The sequence below is a fragment of the Anabas testudineus genome, chromosome 17, assembly GCF_900324465.2.
Source record: "Anabas testudineus chromosome 17, fAnaTes1.2, whole genome shotgun sequence".
NCBI classification, from domain to species: Eukaryota; Metazoa; Chordata; class Actinopteri; order Anabantiformes; family Anabantidae; genus Anabas; species Anabas testudineus.
In genome coordinates this window covers 8,826,513-8,851,815 of record NC_046626.1, presented here as the reverse complement: position 1 = coordinate 8,851,815, position 25,303 = coordinate 8,826,513, and the positions used below count along the sequence as shown (strand labels likewise).

Below are 25,303 nucleotides of genomic sequence, written 5' to 3'. Positions count from 1 at the left end.
ATTCCTTCAGTCATTTTAAATCTGAATGGGCTGTAGCTCAGCTTTGGAATTCAGTTTAATTCAGTTTCCTTTCACAATATCACAAATATAAGAGTTTTCAGACAATATTTGTCAAATAATCACACAGAGGGAAAGAGGGTTGGTTACATAGTCAGGTTTTATTGGACAGAACGGTCACCAGGGATACAAACATGAAGCAGCAGACAGTGACGAGGCGAACACCAGGGGGAGACCTCACCTCACTGCAGACACACACATTCCCAGGGCCTGATCTTTTGAGTCAAAATATTGTGACAAAGCTGATCTCAGTGAAATGTGAGTCACAACTCCTGGTAACGATGATCAAACCACAAAACTGTCTGGAAACCGGAATGTTCCCTTACGTTCTAACTTTACTCACTGAGTGCTGGTAAAATAGTAGTGGAATGACAGCGGGGGAAAGAAACACACTTTAAAATACAAAAACAGCTCAGTCAATGTGAAATCTTTCCCAGTTGCCCATAAGAGACCTGAAAATATTTTTACTTTCTTGTCTAGCTGGGTGACAAAGAGAAAGTGTTTGAGATATAAATCCCAAAAAACCCAGGTCAAACATCGATCTGTTCACAACACAGACGCAGACAGTGTGTTTCCATTTAAAGGGTAGACTCTACTGAGACAGAAGTTCATACAGGAACTAGATCAGGATTCAATATAAACCACAACAGCTACAAATCATCTTACCAGGGGTTACTCTGGGATATATGGGACTTCTAAAGTAACTGAAGAGTAAATAGCGGAACGACAGCACTGAATAAACATAACCCTTAAAGACACCAAAGGTGTTTCCAGTCCTCTCCCCCTGGTCCCCCCCCTACATCACCTGTCTTACTCTTTCAGACACCAGTTGGTTTACAGGTTTACTCATCACTACAAGATATATACGATACAATGGTTCACATTTTGCATATATCTGTGCATTATACCATATTTACTTTTTTTTTTAACGATGTAAATTTAGTCTCCAACACCTAGTTAGGAACGGGAGAGGGTGGTGGTGGGAGTGGATGAGAGAAGCTATAAGGATTGAAGGGAGGGTAGAGACAAAGTAGGAAGAGAAGAAGAAAAAAATCTTAACAGGATGGATGGGGGGGGGGAAGTGGTCAGTTCGCTGCTTGACGGGGTTGAACTTTAACAGCGAGTTTCGTAGATGCCGGAGCGGCCGATGTATCGCACCCATTTAATGACATCGTGGTCACTGTAGTTGAGCTTGGACTCAAACACCTTCAAGTAGCGCACCTTCAGACCAGACGGAGCAAAAGGAACCTGCAGAGAGGAGAGGAGAGAGGTTTAGACGTGTCAGGGCATGCTGGGAGCTGTACGTTACACACGCTGCTGGTTTTTTACTTTGGGTGCGGACCAGGAAGTGTGTGCGTTTGAGGAAACACTCAGCAGGTTGTGATATGCACGAGTGACAATGGGATCACATTTAATCCACTGACTATTTGTCTGACTGCAAAATCAAAACACGCTGAACAAAGTTGTGTTCGGCTGTGCATTTAGCAAACAGAAGACCTCATTTTTAATAAGGAAGTCGAAGCGGATCAGGAAACACTATTGTAAATCAAACATTTTTAACTTATAATAATACAACAAGCCTACACATGACCACTGGATTTACAAATGTACTGCATGATGCCTTTGGATTATGTACCTCAAAGTTCATAGAGATGGGAGGCCTGGCCCATTTCTTTTTATCGTTGGTGGGCAGCAGCTCGATCTCAGCACTGATCTGAGACTCCTTCATCCCAGCCATGCGTTTGATCCTGCAAACACACACAAACAGTAAGCTTTATTTACAGAGGAACTAATTAAAAAGATGCATGAGAATAAATAAGGGTCGAGTAAAATAGGGTTACATTGTGTGTGTCTAACAAATCAAACACTAACTTGGAACAACGTAAGAAGGGAGTTTGGTTGTGTGTCATGAACATACAGGTGGAACTGCTACTCACTTCCAGACTATGGCGTTTTCACTGGCCTTGTACTTTGCTTTTCCCTTCATACAGATCACTTGCACACCACTGGTGTTGAGGGGGGTCGGGATGCGCACCTGCAGAGATGATAATAAATACGTTCCATAACATTTTAATGTTTACATGTATAACAAATGTTATACAAATTGGCAGAATGGGCTCCAAAGATTCTGTGATTACATTTCAGTCACGTTGCTATGAGATGGTTTTTTAAATTTGGGATATGTATATTCGTGCTTATGGCAATTTGCATTTATCAATTTATCACCAGGTTTAATAAGAGCTCACCTCGATCTTCTGAGCCAGCAGTGAGGGTTTGAAGTTGGACTTGATGACCACCTTAACCTCCAGTTTAGTGCGGCCCACCTCCCTGACCAAAGGAATTACTCGGAACGGTAGAATGATGTCTTTAGTGGTGCGATACCTGCAAGAAGAGAAAAAAAACTCTTAATGTTTTACTATTTTCTGGTCTGGACGGTTTAAAAGCCAATTAAGGCTTTAAACGACTCCCAAGTTCCATCTATTCACCTCATGAGCTCATACTCTCCATCAGGGGGGATGAAGCTGATGCTACGCTCTGAGTCAAACTTGCTAAGGCGCACACACTGGTGGAAAGTGCAGTCATCGATGGCAATGGACTGCTTCCCACTGCAGGGAGAGAGAACGCATCAGAGAGACACACAAAAGTGGAACATTAGTCCACTTGTTTATTAAGAATCAATGATTTAAATAAATTGTGATCATTTCAGTAAAGATACAACTACTGCTCTCCCTAAATGCAAACCCACAGTTACCAAAAACATACATGTAAATTCACGTAGGGACACAGCTGCTAGTACCAAGACGTGAGCCTGTCTGAGGTTAATGATACTATTCTGTAACTAAACATATTACAGTCTGTGTTAGGTGGGTAAAGGGTTAAAAGTCAAGCAGGGAGGTATGGGGTAGGAAAACAATGAACCATTCTACTCTAAGAGGGGAACAACCACCAGGCAGTACACTGAGGAGGTAACAAGGCAGTTTTTGATTTGTGTTGAGACCGTGTGGGGCAACAGTGCATGAGATGTACAGTTTCTTAATGTGCTAAAGGGCTTAGACAAGACAGGCGCACGTGTGTGTGTGTGTGTGTGTGTGTGTGTGTGTGTGTGTGTGCGTGCTTGGGTAGCAGAGGGTGAGGACACTTGTCAGTACAGTACCTTCCTCCCCCTAAATCACTGAGGTACAGCACATAGAAAAGAAAGAGAGGGAAAGAAAGGAGAGATGCATCCAAAGGAAAGAAAATTTAAAATAAAACGGTACAGCCGGTCTTGTTGTAAACAAGACAACACATAAAACAGACAGGGGACTAACATACAAGGCGGCTTCTCATTTTACCTCATAATATTATAACAGCAGTATTAACAATAAAGAATCTAAAGTTCAGAATATCTAAAAGATTTTCAGCCATGCTTGACATAAATGGTTGATTTCAATTAATATGACTATGTCGTATCTCTCACCTCTTCCCTGCATCATCCGATGCTCCTCCTTTGCCCTGCTTGTCAATGACAATCTTGTCATTCATGCCAAATTTACACTCAGGCATCCCACTCAGGTAGCTCTTCATCACTACTCGGCCTGACACGTGGGCACTCAGGACCTGGCCTGGAAGAAAACAGGATTATGAGTCTAAAACTGGTCAGACCGCAGTAAATTTTTTCCTTTTTACTTTAAGCCTAAGATCCAAATGAAAATCGAAAGGTGAAATTTAAACTGCATCAGCTTCATCTGCTGAGTAAGCGTGTGATATGATCAAAAGCCACTAAATGGACTGTGGTGAGACTGTTTTGTCAGCTAGTGTTGCCAAGGTCAAGAATGAACTTTCTCAGACTCAATCTTGGAATCCTGAGACTGCCCAAGGTGTGGACATATTAGACTTTCATGAAGTGGTGAGGCCATAAAAACAGACCTTGCGGTGACATGAGCAGGTTGACGCTCTCCAGTACGTCCAGGAAAAGCTCATTGCGGCGATACTTGATACCCTCTCTACGCCAGCCAATCTGCCCCGTCACCTGGCTGGTGATCTGAGACTGCTCCTCTTTTGTCTGGTGGACAGGGACAGAAAATGGTATCACTACTGACAAAATAAAGAGAGAGGGCTGACAGACTGACAAAAGAAGGGCAGCAATGAAAGGGTATAATTAGCACTACAGCGAGAGAGGAAACAAATGTCAGAGCTCCATACATCTCAGTATGGAGTTTATTACCTGGTGCTGTATTATGAAGTGTCCACGACAGCAGTTGAAGAAAAGACAAAGAAAACAATAGTTTAATGTCAAAGCAGTGTTTAGGAATTATTTTATACATAGATTACACTGAGGCCAATTGAGTTTGAGTGTTTTTTTAGTCAACATTTGAATATAAGCTTGTATTTTTCCTTTTTCTGCATTAAACATACTGTACACACAGGCTAAAGGATGTTTATTTGTGAAACCATGTACATTTACTTAATGTTTGCTACCTACTTCATTCGGTTTCTGTTATTTTATGTCTACAATGCTTTAAAGCTCATCCAGGAAGACACAATTTACATTTAGTGGACACCCTTTGCTTCTTCACTGTACTTTGTATTAAGGAATACGTTCCAGTGCGGTGTAATGTGAAGTATTGCTGACAGCTGCTACTTGTGGTGTAATGAATTACAATGAACAACATTATGCAAGAGCAATAAATATGAATAGGGTTTATAAATCTTATATACCCCACGCAAAACTAATCAAAAACAACAAACTACTGCCTGCAAGTGTGTTTTAGCACAAACTGAACAGTTTAACACTGATGAAGGTAGGATTTATAGAAGTGCTGTTGCAACAGACTAGGTTTGGAAACACCCGTATTAGACCATTAGGTTTAGCTAGGTGTATGTTGTTCTGTCAACTCCCCAACACTGAGTCATCTTACTGACCTGTCCCTTAATGCCCTGCTGGGTGATGAAGGTCTTCAGAGCTCCAGTCTCTGAGTTCTGGGGGTAGCCAAAGTCCAGGATCTCTGTGTGAACAACGAACAAACACAAACATAACTGTAGGAGATAAGATGGGTAAGAGGAAAAACTAGGGCATGAAGTGATGCAAAGAACCAAAGTTAAATGAGTGAGTGCGACAGACAGTCTCAACTACTGATACCAGACTAACGTTGCAGTTTAATCTATGGCCAGTTCTAGTCACAAAAGACAATGTAAAATTCCTAAATACATATGTGACACTGAAAAGACTAAAATATGGGTTTCCATATAGTCATCAACTAAATAAAACAATCTGACTTTGACTCTTTATGATGTGGAACTAACCAGTGGATGAAATCTATTGCATAAACATGCATGACTTTTGTCTTCTCCTACCATCCAACAGCTCGTAGATGAGCACAAAGTTGTTCTTGATGTTTTCCTCGCTGATCTTTCCAAAGTAGGCCGTCATGACGTCGCACATCTTGTAAAGGAACTCGAACACCATGGCAGCGTTGACATTCTGCTTGGTGACTGCCGCCAGCCAGATGTTTGAACGCTTGACATGGAAAAAGCTGGTGCGGGCAATGTTGGTCACCGGGGATCGAACCTGCTGGCGGGCATGAATCACATTCACACGGAATGCGTCCACTGCATTACGCCTGGGATGTGAGGAAGGAGGATGACAGAAAGAGAGAGAGAGAAAAAGGAAGACAGGCATTTATATTGAGAGTTAAGGATAATTGTTCCAGCTTTTACACAACACTGAGCCTGCTGTTGACAGTAACCCACCCAGTGACATCATGTGAAAATGCTGCTGCAAAATAACGAGTTTGAAATCAAGTTCTGCACTGAACTTGAACACGCACACCTCAACAACATATCTACCCACTTCAAGGAACCAACAATTGTTCAAACATTTTCCCACCAACTGAAAACCCTCATGTTGGTGTGTTTAGAGGATGAATAGTCTTGTTTTGTGTAAATGGTGATAATTACCAGGAGAGGGAGAGTGAAGGCTCTGTGAGTTTTGGCTGACACCAGATAACAGCATAATAATAACAACAACAAACTAAAGACAATGTATACTTTAGCTTTTTTCCAAGATGCTTTAGGAAAATGCAGACGTGATTAATGTGGATTTATAAATAACAGGGCTTAGTGCAGAGGATGCAGCGCGTTCTGACAAGAATACTAAATCCTACAGAGAAACAACTGAGAGCATATAAATGTTTAATTCCAAGCACAGACTGCAAACCAAAACATAAACATGTGTTGTCTGATGCAGTGCTGTGGTTAACAACTGAACCAGCTGAAAGTATAAGAACACTTACCCAAAAATCTAAATTCATGTTAGAAATAAGAACCAAGTTGCCACATAAACGTTTCAACCATCATACTGACGTGATACTAATTTTCAGAGCCTCACTAGTTCATGTTACTCATTTACAATTTTTGGAATTCAAGGTGGTTATTGCTCAATGGCCACTTGAACACAGATTCACTGAAAAGCACGTAGATTTTGAATCCAATAAAAAGTCAACACAGTACACTGCCCATCCAAAAAATACACTAATATTTAATCAGACCTTCAGCCTTTAACTTTGATTACAGCACTCATTCACTGTTGTCACTGTCACATCGTTTCAATAAGCTTCTGCAAAGTCAAAACACTTATTCTCCATGATCCAGAGTAGCATTAATTTTTCACAAAGATCTTGTATTGATGATGGGAGAGTTTTCTCCAGCACATCCCAAAGATTCTCAATGGGCTTAAGGTCTGGACTCTGGTGGCCAATACATGTCATGCTTCCTGAACCACTCTTTCACAATTTGAGCCCCATAATTCCGGCCTTGTCATCTTGGAATATGCCCGTACCATAAGTGAAGAAAAAAATCCATTGATGTAATAAGCTGGTCATTCAGTATATTCAGGTAGTCAGCTGCCAACTGCAGCAACCCAGATAATGGTTGTATAAGAAATGAGAAGCTACTCAGTGCATCAGTTAGGCTTAAATAACTTGTTGCCAGCTGAAAAATAATCATCCATGCAGTAGTTGTTAACCATTTGCTTAGTCAAATCCAGGTGGTGACTTTTTTTTGGACGGGCAGTGTATTAATATAAAATATTATCCACATCTCAAACTGATAACTCCAAAATAAGTCACTTAACTCAGCGACTTATATAATGAGATCCTATACACTTAACCTAAAAATACTGAAAACATCTCAACTTTATGTGAAAACTCAGAGCAGAAACAAAAAGATGAGGAATAAATTATGAGTCATATACCATGCTCAGACTACATGCTTAGCCACTGGTACCTCTGAGTGAACAATAATATCGACTGAAGGGCTTTGGAAGTGGCTAACTTCTTCTCTGATTGATTCTGTTGTATTTCAGTAACCGGTGGTTTAGCTACAGCTGTAATGTTAGGAGAAGTGACGCATGCTTGTCTGTGGAATTAATGGGCATGCAGTTCAAGGTTTCAGGAGGGTCACTGATCAGGTGGCCATGAGAAGGGAGGGTCATGCTTGATATGTTGGAACTTCTCTTACCTATTCCTACAGTGGCCAAGATGGAAAGATGGAGGAAAATGGTGATACAGAGGAAAAAGGGATGAAGTAAAGAGAGGAGAGACAAAAATGCACAAGAGACATTTTCGTGCATCATGTACACAGACAGAGTGAATAACATGGTGTTTGTTATTTGTAAGAAAACATGTTGGGATAAGACTAGCAGCATTATATTGCTCTTTGATCCATGTGTTATACTGACAACAGCACAGCATACCCACTCATCTGTACCACTACTTAATATTTCAAGTGGATCCATTTCTATTGTGGTTATAACTAAAAGCTCTAAAGGTACGTCAGTAGCTGTTAACACAACGTTATAGCACATACACTGTTAGAATTCGAGCAACATAATGTGTCTGGTTAACACCAAGTTGCTACAGCAACAGGGAGGGTCACCTAAAGCAACTGATGCCAGCGGCATCATCGTAAGAAGTGAACAGAAACACAAGGATTTTCTGCATTTCTGATAAACAGAAAAGGAAAACCATTTACAATTAGTCATTTGGCAGTGAGATACAAGGTACAAGGCAAAGGCAGGATAATGCATAAGAAGGTCTTGCCTAAGGACGCCCAGACAAACCCAGATAATAAATCCCACAAAATCAAAGATTTCCTTGTTTTTACATATTTTACAAAAAATGAATGAATGAAATGGACCTGAAATAAACTTGTCTTCTTTTGAAGTATACACTGAGAGCTATTCCATAGTACACACTCTTCTGAGGATACAGAACGTCTGTACTGTATTTTTGCCACAGTTTGAAAGAGTATAAAACTAAAGCAAAACTGTAGCACTAATTACACTACTGTTTGCTGTCTGGAAAGAGAACAGATGGAAGGGATCCTTGTACATCCAAGTCTGTTTGCCATTTAAACAAACCTGCAGATCTAGCATTTATCCAGTGCTGATGTAGTATTTAACAGTCTCACTGTGCTGATACAACATCCATATACCGTCATGCTGTCGCCCGTTTTCTCTGTGCATCTGACCCTATAATTACAGGAACAAAAACTTTCAACAGTCCTGTAATAAATCCTGTCATAAAGGTGATAATGTTCAGTTTTTGATTCAATTCGTATTCAGTGGTGTTGATTCAACTATGTGATCATTTTAGAGGTTGTAGTTTCTGCTGTTGTGAACTGTAGTACACATATTATTAGTACACTATAATAAATAACCATAATAAAAACTGCCAACTGAGTATTTAGACCCTCTGCCAATCCACACTATGGAAATGTATGGTACAACTGGACTGGTGAGCGTTCTGACAAACATCGGACTCTGACCTCATCTCAAACACTGAATTGTGACTGGATGCACACAAAACAAACGGTGATATTAGGCTTCAACAATGGAGACTTGATATCGCCATCAACAATGTAAAGCAAACGGGTAATGGGAAATGAAAACGAAAGCAAGAAAGATCTATGTACTGTATTCTGGTGTATGCATTTGGCTAACTAGTTCCTGTCCCCAACTTACCCACAGATTGATGAAACATTAACCTGACATGACTTGAACTTGACCACATTTTTTCAGCATTTTCAGTGGTTCGTCTTCTAGTACGCAGGAAAGAAATTCTTTCCATGAGAGGTTAAATTTTCAGTCCCAATCAGGCCATTCCTAGCCATCACACCAAAGGAAATTATTTTCTTTTACATAATGTAGGTGTTTTCATATTCCTATCAGTGTGACAAAAAGACAATGATAATTTATAATAGCATTTCATTAGTGTATTAAAATATGAATGAATTAATCCAGTATGCCAGTGAAAGAGGTCTTGGATACAATCTGCCAACAGCCATGCTTTTTTTAATGAAATATTGAATTTCTCTGATTGTACATAACTGTTTAGCTTTTTAAAATTATAGCAGCTTTTGTTATGTCATTCATCTAGTGGGAGCATCACTATGTGTTACTTTCAAATGTTTGATATTCACAAATACACGTATGTGCATTGAGTGTGTATGTATGTCTTTGGACAAATAGGTGTCTGAGACTTAGTGTTGAACTTTATCTTTAGTTTCAAGCACATTATGAACACATAATAAAACAAAAACAAGTGAACTTGTTAGCTATAAAGAACAGCATAATACTTTCTAACGCCCACTTACTCCACAGCCCAGATAAGAACCCTCTCATTGACCTACGCCCCCAAAACGTTTAGGAACGTTGCAGCTCCTGCGAAACGTACCCTATGTCATCTCGGTAGACTCGGGAGATGAGGACCTCCCCCTTGTGGTTGTAAATGAACAGACCTCCAATCATTGTGGCTGCTTCTCAGTCCCAACTGGCCATGGTGAATCCAAACCCCGCCTGAGAAAAGACAGAAATGGAGCAAAAGATTTCAGGAAGGAAGCAGGGAAAGGAAAGGGTTGTGATAGAGAAATGAAAGCAGTGACAAGTGAGTGAGCAACCAACAGTACTGGGAAACGTTTATCCCTCACATCCGCTTTTTCTGTTGTTCTCACTCTCTCTTTCTCCCCCTCTCTCTCACACACAGACACACACTTGTCAGCTGAATACTCCCTGCAGCTGCAACACTGTAGTGACTCTCTTGTGTTACGTGCATGTGCATACATTCACATATATCAAAGACCTACAATATGGGCTGAAAAGACTCAACTACCACCACAGTCAATTCTTTGTTTCCTTCCAAAGTCGGAGAAACAGCAGATTAGCAGTCACCAGTGTGTAAAAGCCAGGATGCCACCGGGTGCCAGCTAGGAATCTACTTCTCTTAGTGGGTTTCATTTTACTGCCTGATGCTCTCAGGATCCGACCAGACTATACATGAAATCCAAAGTAAGATTAAAACCCAAAGACGACAGATTTAATCCAGAAACAGTGTCGCTGTCAGAAACATTACTCGCTTGGGGTTTAGACAGAAATTTGCTTGACTACAAGAATGAAGCTTCTGGAAACAGGAGGGTGAATGGGCATGCTTGAAATTCCTCGAAGACCGAGGCCAGACAGTCTAAACAAACGGTGCTCAGGAGGACACAACACAAATCTATGTCCAAGATTAGCAGAATACCGTAACGATTAGCACACTACTGAGTCGTGACCGAGAAAACCATGTCCAAGACCCGAGCGGGTGTAATCACCCTTTCACTGGCCGAAGTCAAGATGTCTGCTCATTCGGGCCGTTTCCTACCGTTCATACATTTTTCATATTTTCTCTCTTGTTCGTCGGCTGGTTAGTTACCACTCTGATTGAAACACACCGTGTCTTTAAACATCAGTCTACAGTGGCTGAAGCACCGATGAAAGCGTGACCTTCAGTTACGATCAAAGTGATGGTGAATAGACCGAGTGAGAAATAGCTAGCTAATTTAGCTTACGATAGCAGGCTAGCTGGTGGTGATGTGCAGCGACACGGCGTCGAGCCGTGCAGGACTCTACACTGACATCCGGTGAAAAGAAAATCAGACTTCTGCACAACCATTAAACAAGAAATGCTATTTATTATAGACTATTTGCAAATGGGCGACGTACATTGTAATCCTGACTGACTCCGATAGCTTAAAACAAGCAATAAATAGTACAATTAACATATTTTATTTTGAAGGACGAAACGCCCAATTTCCGCTTACCTATTAGCTTGACGTTAGCTTAGGGAGCGGAGCTACTTGCTACTATTAGCATTGCCGACGAATGATATCGTTTCACCGGTTTCCCGTCACGGTTACTGCGCTACAGTGGATCATTTTGGACCATAACCATTTAACCATCTCGACGGAGGTAAACTTACCCAAGTTCTCTTACGAGCGCCACCAATCTGCGCTCCCCTGTTCGGCCTCGGATAGCTTCTGTCAGGATCCAGTCGGCTCCAAGACCACACACACACACACACACACACACACACAGCCGCTAATTCCGCTCCTTCCTCTTGGTCCTCCGCTCGCTGTCAGCTGACCCGCCGTCCTTACGCACGGCCGTTCGGCTGTGACAGGAAAAGGCGCGGCTGGATCGAGGTCTAAGCCGCGCCCAGGCCCTCTGGAGATAAGCTGCACAAGCTACCGGTCAATTAGTTTGTTTTATGGTAGTATATGCATGGGAATTTATTAATATCCAGACAGGGTCGGCACACTGAGCTAATATCTTTTATACAATGGAGTTTGGAGCGGGTCGGCGTGCATCCAACTAATTAATTCAATGTTTTTGAGTAATAGTAAGTTTAATAGGTGTAGATCTGGACCAGGACCCCCGCCCTCCCTGAATAGGAACAAGAAAACAAACTTCCCACTGGCCATTTAGAAAATATTTTACATGTCCTATAAACTAATGCTAATGTGGGTGGTCTTGTTTCACTCTGTCCTCCAGAGTCCATGCGATTCAAGTCTAGATTTTTAGTCCAGGTTCAATGAATTCACCTCTCCACAAGAGTCCCCCCCTCTAACCACAGGCAACATTTTGCATGGGGTCATTCAGTTCTAAGCAAATGTACACAGGCTCATCTCTCTCTCTCTCTCTCACACACACACACACACACAGCCCACACACACATCTGTACACCAGATTGCTCAACCTTAACATTCCTGATCCTGGACTGTCTGGAATCCGCTGCTTTTAAATGCAAATATGACCTCGGGTACAGTGGTGGAAAAACATGCACACCGACTCAAATGAAAACATACAACAGAGCGACAAAGTTAAGTCATAAAACTATATTTATAAATAAAAAGACATTTTTTTTCCTTGATAAAAGAGTAGTGTGAAAGAGATGGAAAGGATTCTTTTTTCCACTATACAATATCACAAGACAGAGTCTGAAAATGCTCTGGTTAAAAGATGAAAATGCAGCTGTGTAGTGTAAAAATGACTTCTGAAGCTGGATGCTCACGTTTAGCATTGGAAAATTAAACTAGTTGAGACCAACTACCCATTATAATAAAACAAATGCATTCTTACAGTAAGATCTGTGATTCTCTTGCACTACATAACAATTATTTTCAATTTCTTTCCCTCTTAAGTCAAGCAAATATTTAAAAAAGTCTGAATAAGGGTTAACAGTTAGTGTTCAATTCGGCTTTCTTTAATTTTCTCTCTCTGTTAGAGGTCAGCAAGTGGGAGGTGAAAGTATGGAAGGAGGGAAGAGGCTTCTTTTTCTCTCGGTTTGGACGTGGACAGGGGTGGGGGAGGACAGAGAGTGTGAGATAAGAAAAACAGAGGGAAGAACAAAAAACATCCATGTAGAAAAGCGCTGAGTCATCTTCCCCAGCTGCCCGTTTCCACTGCCTCCCTCCCTTTCTCTTCCTCTTTCTCTTTGTCCCCACACATATTCTTCCCCACCGAGGAGCAGAAAAATGAGAAAGGCGCTTTGGTTCCACGTGGAGCGAGGAGGTTTCTTCACTGAAGAAAAGTATGAGCATTACTACTAGGAAGAAAAGCACAAGAGAAGAGGGACATTTGCTTTGAGCATTCACAACAGGATTGGTTCCGTTTTGGCTTTCAGGAAAGCGCAATCAAGGCCTTAGGTTACAGATTTTTGCAATCTCCCCTCCCTCCTGTCCAGGTCCTGCCATGCTGTCCTTCTCTGTCTTACAATAACGTCAGAACTCTGCTACTCTGTTATCAGCCTATAGCTGTCACATCACATCAACGAAGAACTCCCCGGCATTGCCCACTGCCATGCGCAGGGACTGTCGTGATGCAGTGAGCTCAGGGGGCACAGAGGCGAGCTCTCTGCCTGGTGGGGCGCCAGGTGCAGCTGTAGACAGGTGTGGAGGCTGCGGGGGAAGGCCAGGGGGACCATAGACAAGGCCAGGCCCGTATGCTATTGAGTGGGAGTTGGCACTGCGGTGGCTGACAGAGCTACGGACACTTCGCTCACTAGGGGGAGCCACCGAGCGCTCGCTTGGAGCTCGGTGGCTCCTGATCTCAGGTTCGCTGCCACTGCCGCCAGATTTTCGACCCTCGTTCTTGCTGCAGTTTGAACCACTGCTTCCTGTAGACAGAGCAAAGGAGACAGTAATTATTATTTAAGTGAGATATTCAAACACATCACCTTTTTAATGTTAAACCTGAGTGACCTAAAAGAGACACTCGCATCTGGGTGCCAGCGAAGTGACGCACACAGTGCTGACCCAGTTTGTGGGAGACTCTCTGGAGAGCTGCATGACTAATGTAGACATGACCATGAAGAACCCACAGCCTTACATGGGCCAAACAGCTCAGTCATTACCAAAGGCAATTACATGCTTTCTTTTTATTACCACAAACAGCCTGCTTGTAGCCAGACTGATGAATTTATCCCAAACCATTTTTATTATTAAAGGCAGTTATTATACTGGGTGGAATGTTCGTCCCAATATGTGCCATCAAATCTACAGACAGATGAAAACATTCATATCAATATATACGGCATATATACAGCATCTTTGTTTCTATTAGAGCGACACAGGTGTGAAATATTAGTCTGGCATAGCACAAATGCTGGAAGCAAGGCAAACATTTAGCCTCTATCAAAAGTGATAGAACACAACTTACAACTCTCAGGCTGTGTTGTTTATGTGTTGTATCTTGTTAGCTTGTAAACTATTCCCCAGTGCATTCATGTTATGGCAGTGTGCAACCACAAAATCAGGACAGGACGTCTGCACTGTTGTGTGCAGTCAGCTGTTGTTGGTGAGCTAATATAATTAAGACACATCCCAGTTCAACTTTATAGCGGGAAAGCCCTGTTGAATGTGTTCTAGATTTTGTATGGGTAAAATAACACCTATATTATATACAATATAATACATTAAAATACAATAGATGGCATTGAAATAGTTTCTTATTAAAATTCTACTTCCTCTTTTGAGTTACATTGATAGTCTATTTAAACTGGACTCACCACTGTGCTGGCTTCCTGCACTGCCAGCACCTGGTCCACTGTGGAAGGGCTGTGGCAGGTCATATGGGTGAGGGATTGGGAACTGGTAAGGCAGGGGCATGGGCCAGGGGGCTGCACCGGGGGGTGGTAGAGGTGGCAGAGTGTCCTGATCGGAGGCTCCTCCACTGGACCCATCATGGTCATGGAGAGACAGGTGGGTCATGTCTGAGGATGACAGTAAGAAAAGCTGATGAAATATTGACAGTAAAGAAATGTTGGTCTTCCTTGTCCTTGCGATTACTGATGATCCTGTAAACACCTGAGCTAACCAAAGAGTGTCCACTTACTGCCACAGAGGTCTCCAAAGACATAGTAGCATTGTTCAGAAAAGGTGATTTTGTTGACGGTGTGTCGGATGTAGCCGGCCTTCAGCAGGTTGCTGGCATATTTACGGGCCTCACGACGATCTGAGAAGCCTTCCACATGATGAAAGAGCCAGTCGACCACATCAGAACCTGAGGAGACAAAGACACACACACACATTTAAATACATACAACCTGTCATTGTGAATTTCACAGATCAATTTCATCATAAAGAATAATATTATCTAAAACTGACTTGAAGTGCTTTAAAAAAAGGAAATAAACTCTGTGCTTTGACAGACGTACCGATAAAAGCATTAGCGATGGTTATTTTGAGCCACATCCTGTCCCGCACCTCCAGACCTGATTCTGGGCAGGCCATTGCCTTAGCAACTGTTGCCATGTCGCTGTGGATGGAAAGGTGGAAATCATCGAATCCTGGGAGAGATCAGAAGACACATGTACAAATTAACAGGGGAGCTGAACCACATCAATAAATACCATCTTCAGCACTGAGGACAGTTTTTAAAGAATAAAAAACTGCTGAGCTGGATTCAGTTTCATTTCCTAAACATTTAGATGAGAGAACAGCTGAATATCGTTATCTGCACAGCTACATAAATGTTGGTCTGTTTTGGAGTTTGCCACAAATAATATTTGGTTTCCTCTGGTCTGGATTGTAATTTGAACCACGTTCTTTCTTAACCACAAATCCGACTGAATGAAGTTTGATCTTTGTTTGAACTGAACAACAACTGAGCTGATATAACACCCCCTCCCTGGGACACTCACTTTGTTACTGAGTCTCATTACTGTTCAAGATTAGACATTTTTATAATTTTAGGTGTTGAAATTTACTTCCTCTCACTTCCCCTTAACCTGTCTCATGTATCTCCTCTTTAATCGGTTCCTCCGTTTATTTTCGTAATGAAACAAATACAAGGTTGCTGGGCGTACGGTACATATGAGATGCAATATGAAATATTCTGTAGATATTCATTTCTCAGCTTTAATCATTTGTGAACCAGGCAGATTTTGTCAGAGCACATTAACAATAGTTGCAACCTTTATACAAAATGCAACGTGTTGGGGAGGTTACGCTGCTCTATATACCGACTCTGACTGCTAGACTGACTCTGACTCTGGACAAACACCAAAGCTGAGCTCAGCCATTGACATTTTAGATTCCTGAAGTTCGCTCTACTTTTAAACTTTGCTGTAGCTGCACTTAATATATCTCCTGCAATCATTTCAATTGGCAAGTTATCATAAGCACATGAAAAATACATATATAAACTATAAAAATGGAGACAGGAAAGTGAGAAATACAGTTTTTTTTGTTAAAGTATGTCGTTGAGTGAGAAGTGAAATATGAATCATATCAATTGAGCCATGGAAAGATTTTTCTCCAGAAAGACAAAAAAATAACATTACTGTCCTTGCAAAGATTACAAGGGAGATGGAAGTTGTGAGTTATAGCTCAGTTTTGAGAGAAGTTACTTAGCAGATGCAAGCTGAACACAGTAAACAGCTGGAACAGAGAGATTAGTCACAGGAATGCAGTCAAAGGGAAGGGCCACACTCAACAGAGATTTACTATCACGTCAGAAGCCAAGATAGATATTGAAGATAGAACGAAGATATTGCAACGTTATATTACTGCCTTTCTGGAAGTGGGAGTGTGGGGATTCCAAAATCTGAGCTAAATGTGTAAAAAAAACAAACATCCTGGATGACTTGGTGCCTCAAATTAAAATAGTTTGAATAAAACATAAAGCAAAGTGGATGCTCTAAAGGGGCACTAAACTAAGTATTTAGAGTGTTTAAAGTGAATTGAAAACAGTGACTAAGAGTTCAGGTAGTAGGGTTAAGTCACTTGATAACCAGTCACAACAGGCAGCTGCAGGGGGTGATGTGACTCACTTTCGGTCTCAGGGATGGAGCTGCTGATGGAGGAGCTGGTCGAGGTGACAGTGCTCATAGAAGGGCTCATGCCATATGCAGGGTATACCCCAGTCATTGCCGCTGTGTGGGACACCCAGGCAGCTGGATCAATGGGTCGGATTGGCTCGCCTGTTTAATGAAACCCAGGAAAAGCAGTTAGAGTTCGCTGATCTTATCCAGGAAAGAATAACAAGAAAAAAATGAAAAAAGAGAAGAAACAGGAACAAACAAACTCACTTCTTGGCAGAGCAAAGCAGCTCCGAGGGTTTGGGTCCCAGCACTTGGCCACAGTCAGAGTAATGGGCCTGGCGTTAAACACAGAAACCAAGTTTACACAGTTAACACTCACCTAAAACACACACAAGGCTCTCGGCTTCAACTGAGAACTCTGTCTTGCAATCTGACGGACTTTCTATCGACTGGCGTTAAAGAAGTCACTTGTGTGGCTACGATGCTGCTGCTTACCCTGGTTTGTGCACAATGTCCCTCAGTACTCGAACTGCATCGTCATTGCTCATGTTTTCAAAGTTGATGTCATTCACCTGCAGAGATTAAAATGAAAGAAAACACATTTACAAACTCTCACATAGGCGTGACCATAAACACGAGTAAATGTACCACAAAATATTACATCCATAATCCATAATGGGTGGATGGATCTGACACTAAACAGTTTGCTACATAAACATTCATGACTATTACAGTAAGTCCTGTTGCACACAGCCATTAACTGGATGGTTTTAACATTATTAATCTGAAAGTGAGGGTTTTCAGTAGGGAAAAGAATTGGAATCAGTTTGGAAGAAAATTATTTATAACATCAAAAGTCACATGGCCTTGTGGTTTGCAAAAACCTTTGACTGCTCTCACATTACCTTGTGAGTCCTTTCACTTCACTGCATGTACTGGCTGTAAAGGCAAACACATGCAGCCACCTACACAAACTTTCCTGGTCCACATCCTAAGTATGCACCAACACACATTCTTGATCCTCTGCGTGTCTCTCCCTCTAAAACACACATACAGACACACACCTGCAATAGCATATCCCCAGGCTCTATGCGTCCATCTGCAGCCACAGCTCCACCCTTCATGATAGAGCCAATGTAGATTCCTCCATCTCCCCTCTCATTACTCTGACCGACAATACTGATCCCCAGGAAGTTGTACTTCTCTGTGAGGCGGAGAAGAACAGAAAATGTTTATTCATGAGACAAGTGAAGTAAGCAAAGACAGAAACGATGACTATAACCTTCATCGTGTGAAAGAAAATCTGTTTAACTGCATATTTTCTTGCTTTGTGAAAAGAATGTTTAAACTTTGCCTCAGTGTGAGACCGTACGACGGAGCTTTATCAGAAAAGAGTCAGAGTCTATTTATCAAAACAAATTAACTGTGTTCTTTGTGCAACTGTCACTAAGCCACTTACCCATGTTGAGAGTGACAGTAATGATGTTGAGGGACATGGTGGAGTCTGTGATGCTGCTGAATGATGAAGACTAGAGGGAAGAATGATCAAATCAAAGGGTTAGGACTGGATTACATTTATAAAATGTTATGGTAGATTTGCAGTGCATTATGAGCCTGTGTGACCTCTCACCCTGTCCATATTGGAGGCCTTAGGTTTCCGTCGGCGACGGCGATGTCTTCTCATGAGACGAGAGGAGCTCTGTTCAGTGGAGCTGCTGAACCTGAAAAGAGGAAAAGACACAATAATGAACTTTTTGAAAAGAATACACAAATGCATATGTTGCTCTACATATTAATAACTAAATATTGTCACTGTCAGTTTATTCATCTAAAGAAATAATAACATTTAAATCAGTTATTGACATGTTAAAAACAACAGCCCATAATGTAAATAAGAATTCCTATATCAAAACATAATCTACTTGTCTCCATGTAACTCATCTTCATGACAGATTTGAACTTTGCTAGTAACCACTTAATAAAAAGACAGTAACCACTGTTTCTGTAAAAAAAGCGGGGAGTAAGAACCAGTTGTAATTATAAGGCAAAGCATAGCAAAGATGTTATGATTTGACGAGTCATTTGACAGCTCTGAATAGAGCTGACACTTCATAACCATTGCTAACAGAAATCTAAACACTTGTTTTGGAAGGAAACTTAAACTCTGACAAGCTCTGCAACACCTGGAAAAAATATTTGGAACGAAGCCTCAAGACTGAGACCAGCAGAGTCTCTAAAGTGGGCGGCAGATAATTCTACAACTCCTGGTGGCGAAACAGGGGGGTAACCACAAAACCCACCAGACGTTCAGACTGTACTAATCTCTGCCAAAATCCATTAACCGTAATTACAGATGCATTTCTCAAGCCAAATGCATTTTCTCATCGGAAAGTGCATTTATGAACAAGCCACACAAAACATCTGACCTGCTGGTTGCGTCATCATCCTCTGAATCAAAACAGGAAGTGGACTCCAGCTCACTGCTCATGAAGGATGAGCAGCTATCGTAGTCTGGGCCCCCACGTCCCATTGCCCGTGATGCATAGCCATTCTGCCTCCCACCTGCAGCAGGACAGCATTGCGATCCAGATTACACATGTAAAACATGACACATGAGACAAATGTATTACAATTAACAGTTTACAAAAATACTTTCAAATCATGCCAGTTCCCATTGTGTAGACATCCAACCATCCATCCATAGGAGAAAAAAAAAAACACAATGTCAAAAGCAGTTTTCTGACCGTGGTCGTTGGTGTGTTTCCGTCGCGGCCTCTCTCTCTCTCTCCTCTGTGACACCATGGAGCTGGTTTCTGTGTCATTGTCCAAACTGTCCCGACCACTTGCTGCTTTCCCACTTCAAACAGAGAGGATGCACAGGAGGGAGTGTTTAAAAGAGAGAGAATTACAAGAATTACTGCATCGTTATCAGGACAGTTAAGGTTATTTAACAGACACGTGTGCCTCTTGTTCTAATCTCATTACAAATTGGGGGTGAGTATAAACTTTTCATCGGCTCAGTGTCGTTGAAGTTGAACATTTAGAAGAAATTGCTGCATTATTTAATTTAAATGAGTCTGATAAGCATTTCGGTTTCATTGCTACCACGTGTCAGGTATAACAGAGTCTCTTAAGTGCTCAAGAGAATTCCTGCTACTGCTTACTTTGCTCTATGAATTCTATGTAAACTGCATCTACTGTTAAAAATGTATGTGATTAAATGCTAAATAAATGTGGGAATTTAAGGTTAATATGTCAAAAGGACCTAGGAAAAGATGCCTATGAAGAGCAATAGTAAATATACAGTATAAGAGAGGCAAAGGAAATGTATATTATTTTCCATAGTGTTTATTATATATATTTATTAAATGTTCCCAGTAGATCCTGGGAATGTAAGAAGACAGAAGGACGTCTCAAATTGTGGTGTGTCTTCTAAACTTTCAAGCACAATATGCTTTTTAATAAAAACCTACAACAATAACTAACAGAAAGCATGAGTAGGAGTCAGTATTCTACGTGACTAACTCGGATGTTTCACTAACTTCCAGAAAAATAACTTGATGAAAATGGGCAGGAAAAACAAATGTATATTTTTTGCCTCCTGAGCAGTCATAAGGTGTCAGACTTCTTCTATCCGCTTCGATGTTTCCCCTGGTGCTGTGCTTATTAGAAACACTGGAGAACTCATTAAAAACACATGCACAGAGTCAAATACAAAGTACGTCTGGCATCTCTCTCTTTCACTCAGTCTCTCACACAGACAAACACTAATAAGATCCAGTATCCTTTTATACTGACTGATAGGACGGTGGTCTGGAGTCTCCGATGCCCCCAGTTCTCTCCAAAGGAGGTGCTGGCTCTATACTATCTGCCACTGAGCCTGCATCTGTGTGGGCCCCGTCTCCTGAGACCAACTGTGAACATACAGAGAGTAAAGTCAGGGGGATGAGACAAACACTTACAGTGAAGAGCACACAAAACGACACAGAACAAGTGGGCAGGAGACCCACATCAGAGCACTACTGTGTTTACACTGCACCATACTCAAGAGCTGGATGGTATATGTTTTGTCACTGCCTAAAAGCTTCCCAGAATAAAACAGTTGCTTAGTTCCTAACTGCATAAAGCAGGACACAAATTAACCCAAAGCCTCTGCTGTGAATGTCTTGTTAAATGTAAAGAGAATTTGTCTTCCACTAACCTCCTGCTGAAAGAGTCAACCTATCAGCAGCTGAGGATTCAAAGACTTGAGAAACTAGGGGCCTGTGCCAGGACCTGTGGTTTGTCTACCCGACAGTGCTGCCTAAGTTACCAAAGTGTGGGAAAAAGTTGCCTTCAATGGGCCGTGACTGAGCTTTTAGCAGGAACTATATCACCAGTAAAATATAACACTTGTACATCATTTTTTTTACATTTGTCTCTCTCTCTGTTTCACTGCTAACACATTCTTGCTCAAGATGTTTTATACATTTCACTGTAAACCTCTTTTTGAATTTTGGATCTTGTCCATGTTAACAATGAAGTATGTACTTGCAGAATTTACATACAAAAACAAGTTCAAAAGCACGAAAGTGTCTCTACTATTAGCAAACTACAGCTGGTTAAAGAAGTAATGTTTAAGCTGCCGATGTCATTGCTGGGCTATTTTTGACTACTATACACGCATTAACAATGGTGTAAGGGGATAAAAAGATAGCTCTGTGAACTGCAGCCCGGCACAAAGAATGTTGTTCAACTGGATTCATAGAGGCACAGGCTGTTCAGTTTCTCGTCATGTTTCTAGAACCACATTTTATGCTTAATGTCGTAAAATCAATCTAAATAATCAAACACTGTTTATTTTCTTCAGTGTTCAGTCAAAGTTTACATAAGCTATAATGTCTTTAAATTCCTTTTTTTTTTAAGTCCAAAAAGTAAAAGATGTTCAGTTTACTATAATGTAGGTCACCAAAAAAACTAAATAGTAACTTTCAAGAAGATAAAAACCAACAAATATCTGTATTTATTCTATTAACCCTTTCAGCTCTACTATACACCATAAAAAATGGAATTTAACAATATTTTCCTGCAATAATGAAACTTGTTTGATAATATTCACAAAGTAAAAATGATTCAATAGACAAAATCAGTTTGTCAGCTGACCATAAAGTACAACAGGAGAGAATGAGGGAGCTGGACTGTTGAACTGTGTTGATAGTGAGCCAGACGCCTGGACCCCAGAGAACAATCTCACAGGTCATTGAAACAACAGATGAACAGTGGGAACAAACAAATGGACACACTGAAACAGAAATAACATTTCATTGTATATGGAACATTTCAACAACCCTGTACAAATAAACATATTCTCTCTCTCACTCACACACACACACACACACACACACTCACACACACACACACACACACACACACACACACGGAGAGGAATGAGTTTTGAACCACAGCCAACCAAAGCTCCATACAGTAATGAAATAACCACAACTGGATTTTACTGTCAAATATCTATGTATCTGTATTGATGACGCTATCAAACTATAATTAACATCACACTGTATTCAATTAACCAAATGCAACAGTCACTCAAGTTGTTTCTCCCCTTCCTGTCAGATTCAATCTTCTTGTTAGGTGATATGCAGTGAGCCTCTTTGTTATGAGGCATCTTCCTCCTATCCTGTGATTTCACTTGCTCTTAATTCAATTTCAAAGTGAAGAAGAGAGGAAGGGAGGCTGCACGCTGGCACCAGATGTCTCTTGTGTTGTGGAGACAGGAGAATTGTTGCTCAAAGCCTCTAAATGACAAACTACATGCGAGTAAATGCACGTATGTGCCATGGGTACAGACAAGCACGTATGAAGGCTTTGACAAAATAACTTAAGAACTGCTGCAGCACATTTGTACAAAAGGGCACAGAAAAGAGCAGGGTGTTTTTATGTGTCTGCTGCTCCCTGAATCATTATGTGATAATAATATTATCCTGCAGATGCACAGGGCCTCTCCCTAGAGATGAAGTATGGTTGTGGTCACTAGCCAACAGATGGGATCATTGTTCTACATGCACGCAAATGGTTACCACACAGCCACTTAACCACACAAATACAGTGAACACAGACGAGCACACAACAACAAATAAACAAACGAGGAAAGAATTACTCCAGCATGTATGTTTAACTTACCCATGACACCACACGTCCATTAAAACAGGGCAGCTTAGCGTTGTCGTCAGATATTTCCTCCTTTACCACACTGCAAAGTGAGCACAGCTTTGTTTCAGTGAACCTTTAGCAACACAAAAGCACTCTCAAGGCAATAAAACATGGGCCTGCCTCTAGAAGCGGTGACGGTGTGCAATATCTCCATCAGCCAGGACAGACACTGACAACTGCTACAACCAATGCTGCTTAAATAGTGCACTTACTACAAGAGTGCTGCACACTGCCAGCCAAAAAGATGCACTTACAATAGAGAATGCTTTTACTGATTACAGCAGGTCAGCAATCAAGTTTATACCCTAAACCTTTCTGCAAAGATAAAACCCGCTGCTTTGTCCTAACATCAGCATTAAAAAACATGACACAGTTAATAACCTAAGAAACCCTGTGGTACAATTTAACTGAAGGTAAAATAGAAACCAGTTAAACCTGGCTTATTGTGTCGTGTGATTTTACAGTTTTACACATAAAGGCCAATTAGCACTGCTCAACAAACCATCCCAGAATAGCAGGGGGAAATGCCAACAACTGAATGTCAACGGCTAACAGCACAAACACGGAAAGGCAATCCAAAGAGGAAAAAGTGTTCACGCAATATATATATTAGTTATTCTTAGTGTCTGGCAATACATCAAAGAAATTAAAAACAGATATGCAATGATTTCCGTGGCAAGCACAGGTTGTGTATGCTTTTAAGCAATTCATCCAACTAAAGGTTGTGTATATTTCTCCAAATGATCAATCCACAGTAGACGTCCTGCAGAAATCAGCTGAGTGATGCTCATGGAGACTTTCCTTAAGACCACTGACAGACATGGAGTACCAGTTAAGTGTGAAGATTTCAATGCTGTGTATAAATTAAATTCTCCTCTGTATAGCTGTTGGTCCATTTCTCTTCACTTGAAAATGTTCAGCAGTTGCTGCCCCACCCTAGTTTGACTTTAACCACTATCAACTTTGAAAACCTTCTTCAATAACAGCACATTTTCCTCGTTTTGCTGTAATGAAGCTGCTTTCTGGGGGAATATAAGGCGTCTGCTTTCTCAGCCATGTTTTAGCACAAAGGGACTTGCAATAAAGCTGCCAGAGTGATGAACAGGGCATTCCTGAGTCCAACTCTGCATTCCTCGGACTAATAGACAACAACAGCAGGGCCTGCTGCACTCCAGAGACTGGACGTTTACATTATGACATTAGCCAGTTAGCACAATGCTTCAGTACATTAGCCAGGTACTGACAGTACTCACGTTAGTAACTGCGTATTATCAGTGCGACACGCTTCCCGTGTTATCTGAAATAAGTTCAAATGTCATTAGAGATCTTGTCTAGTGCTCATAAAATCCAACAAATACCAAACTTGGTCAGGCGAAGTCAAGGCACAGAGCACATAAGCTAGCTCCACCAGCAATGTAAACAAACGGGGTCGGGACGCTAAACAGACCTGCTAACGCCGCTAGCAGCTAACAAAGGAACTGCAATGGAGGTAGCGAGCTAATGATCAGCAGCCAGGTAACACGGCTAACACCGATGACAAGCCAGCTGGACGGGGTAACAACCACAGCTCATGTTGGGCTACTGGAGCTGCGCTAGCGCAGAGAAAACCCCCGAGTGCCCAGCTGTGTCCGTGTTAAACACACAAACCCTGTGACATTTACCCGAAGTCATCGTCCATAGATTTGAAGAAGAATTTGTAATTTGGTTTCTTGAGGACATTTTTGAAGTCTGCCAGAGTGACTTTGTCCGCCGGCACAGACAGTTTCACCAGATACGGTGTCTCCTGGTCGTCGAGGTGGTAGATAATTTTGGTCTCCCCCATCTCGGACTGTGGCTGAGTCGAGGCAGGCTGGGTGCATCAAGCCGAGGGCCTGGCAGGCTCCCTCTCGGGCCCCGACTCCCCGTGGCGCTGGCGGCGGCTGTGCCGTGGTCCTCCCGGCTCTCTCTGGCCGACCGACTCGCTGCGTAGCCCTGGTTCTCTCTTCTCTACGCCAGCTCGCTAACGATACGCCTGCCTTTCTCTTTAAAACAGCCCCTTTGCTCCTCCACAGAGCGTCCAAACGCCGAATCGCGTTAGTCCCTCTTTTGTATTGAACTTTAAATATACCAGCGAAAGCTCGGGGGTGACAGAAAACAGTTTGGAAAAGGCTGGAAAGATAAACAATCTCCAAGGGTCGGTTTTCTCTTCTTGCTAGCTGCCAGGCTCGGTACTTTGTTGCACACGAAAGTGCACAAAATCGTCCAAGCCTGTCTCGGAGGGGCGCCACCTACAGGAGAGGAGGAGAGTGACAGCAAGATCACACACACACACACACAGGCAGCAGAGATAGAGGACACGGACACAGGAGATCACACTGTATGTGATTACCTCCTACATTTAATGTATTTGCTTGATAGAAATGTTAGAGGAATATATACTTACTAAT

The 25,303-nt window shown here is 41.7% G+C and overlaps 2 protein-coding genes across 3 annotated transcripts; both read right to left on the bottom strand.

Moving 5' to 3' along the window:
- Positions 1 to 138: 138 nt before the first annotated feature.
- Positions 139 to 11,492, bottom strand: LOC113171775 (AP-2 complex subunit mu-A). 2 transcript variants are annotated; one of them, XM_026374453.1, is made up of 12 exons: positions 11,331 to 11,492; positions 9,771 to 9,892; positions 5,392 to 5,657; positions 4,960 to 5,042; positions 3,964 to 4,105; positions 3,515 to 3,659; positions 3,212 to 3,229; positions 2,544 to 2,663; positions 2,304 to 2,439; positions 1,995 to 2,092; positions 1,694 to 1,805; positions 139 to 1,305 (listed from the first exon to the last, which is right to left on the bottom strand). In XM_026374453.1, the coding sequence occupies exons 2-12, from the start codon at positions 9,842 to 9,844 to the stop codon at positions 1,171 to 1,173; spliced, it is 1,329 nt and encodes a 442-aa protein (XP_026230238.1). In that variant the 5' UTR covers positions 9,845 to 9,892; positions 11,331 to 11,492; the 3' UTR covers positions 139 to 1,170. The 2 variants fall into 2 exon arrangements, with proteins under 2 accessions (XP_026230238.1, XP_026230239.1); XM_026374454.1 differs by lacking the exon at positions 3,212 to 3,229 and having other exon boundaries at positions 11,331 to 11,491.
- A 1,202-nt stretch (positions 11,493 to 12,694) lies between these two features.
- LOC113171795 (segment polarity protein dishevelled homolog DVL-3) lies at positions 12,695 to 24,699 on the bottom strand. The gene is made up of 15 exons (XM_026374517.1): positions 24,539 to 24,699; positions 22,848 to 22,917; positions 20,472 to 20,587; positions 19,418 to 19,530; positions 19,100 to 19,235; positions 18,304 to 18,394; positions 18,133 to 18,202; positions 17,738 to 17,877; positions 17,169 to 17,245; positions 16,941 to 17,008; positions 16,683 to 16,832; positions 15,066 to 15,197; positions 14,744 to 14,911; positions 14,418 to 14,621; positions 12,695 to 13,526 (listed from the first exon to the last, which is right to left on the bottom strand). The coding sequence occupies exons 1-15, from the start codon at positions 24,697 to 24,699 to the stop codon at positions 13,168 to 13,170; spliced, it is 2,055 nt and encodes a 684-aa protein (XP_026230302.1). The 3' UTR covers positions 12,695 to 13,167.
- Positions 24,700 to 25,303: the final 604 nt, after the last annotated feature.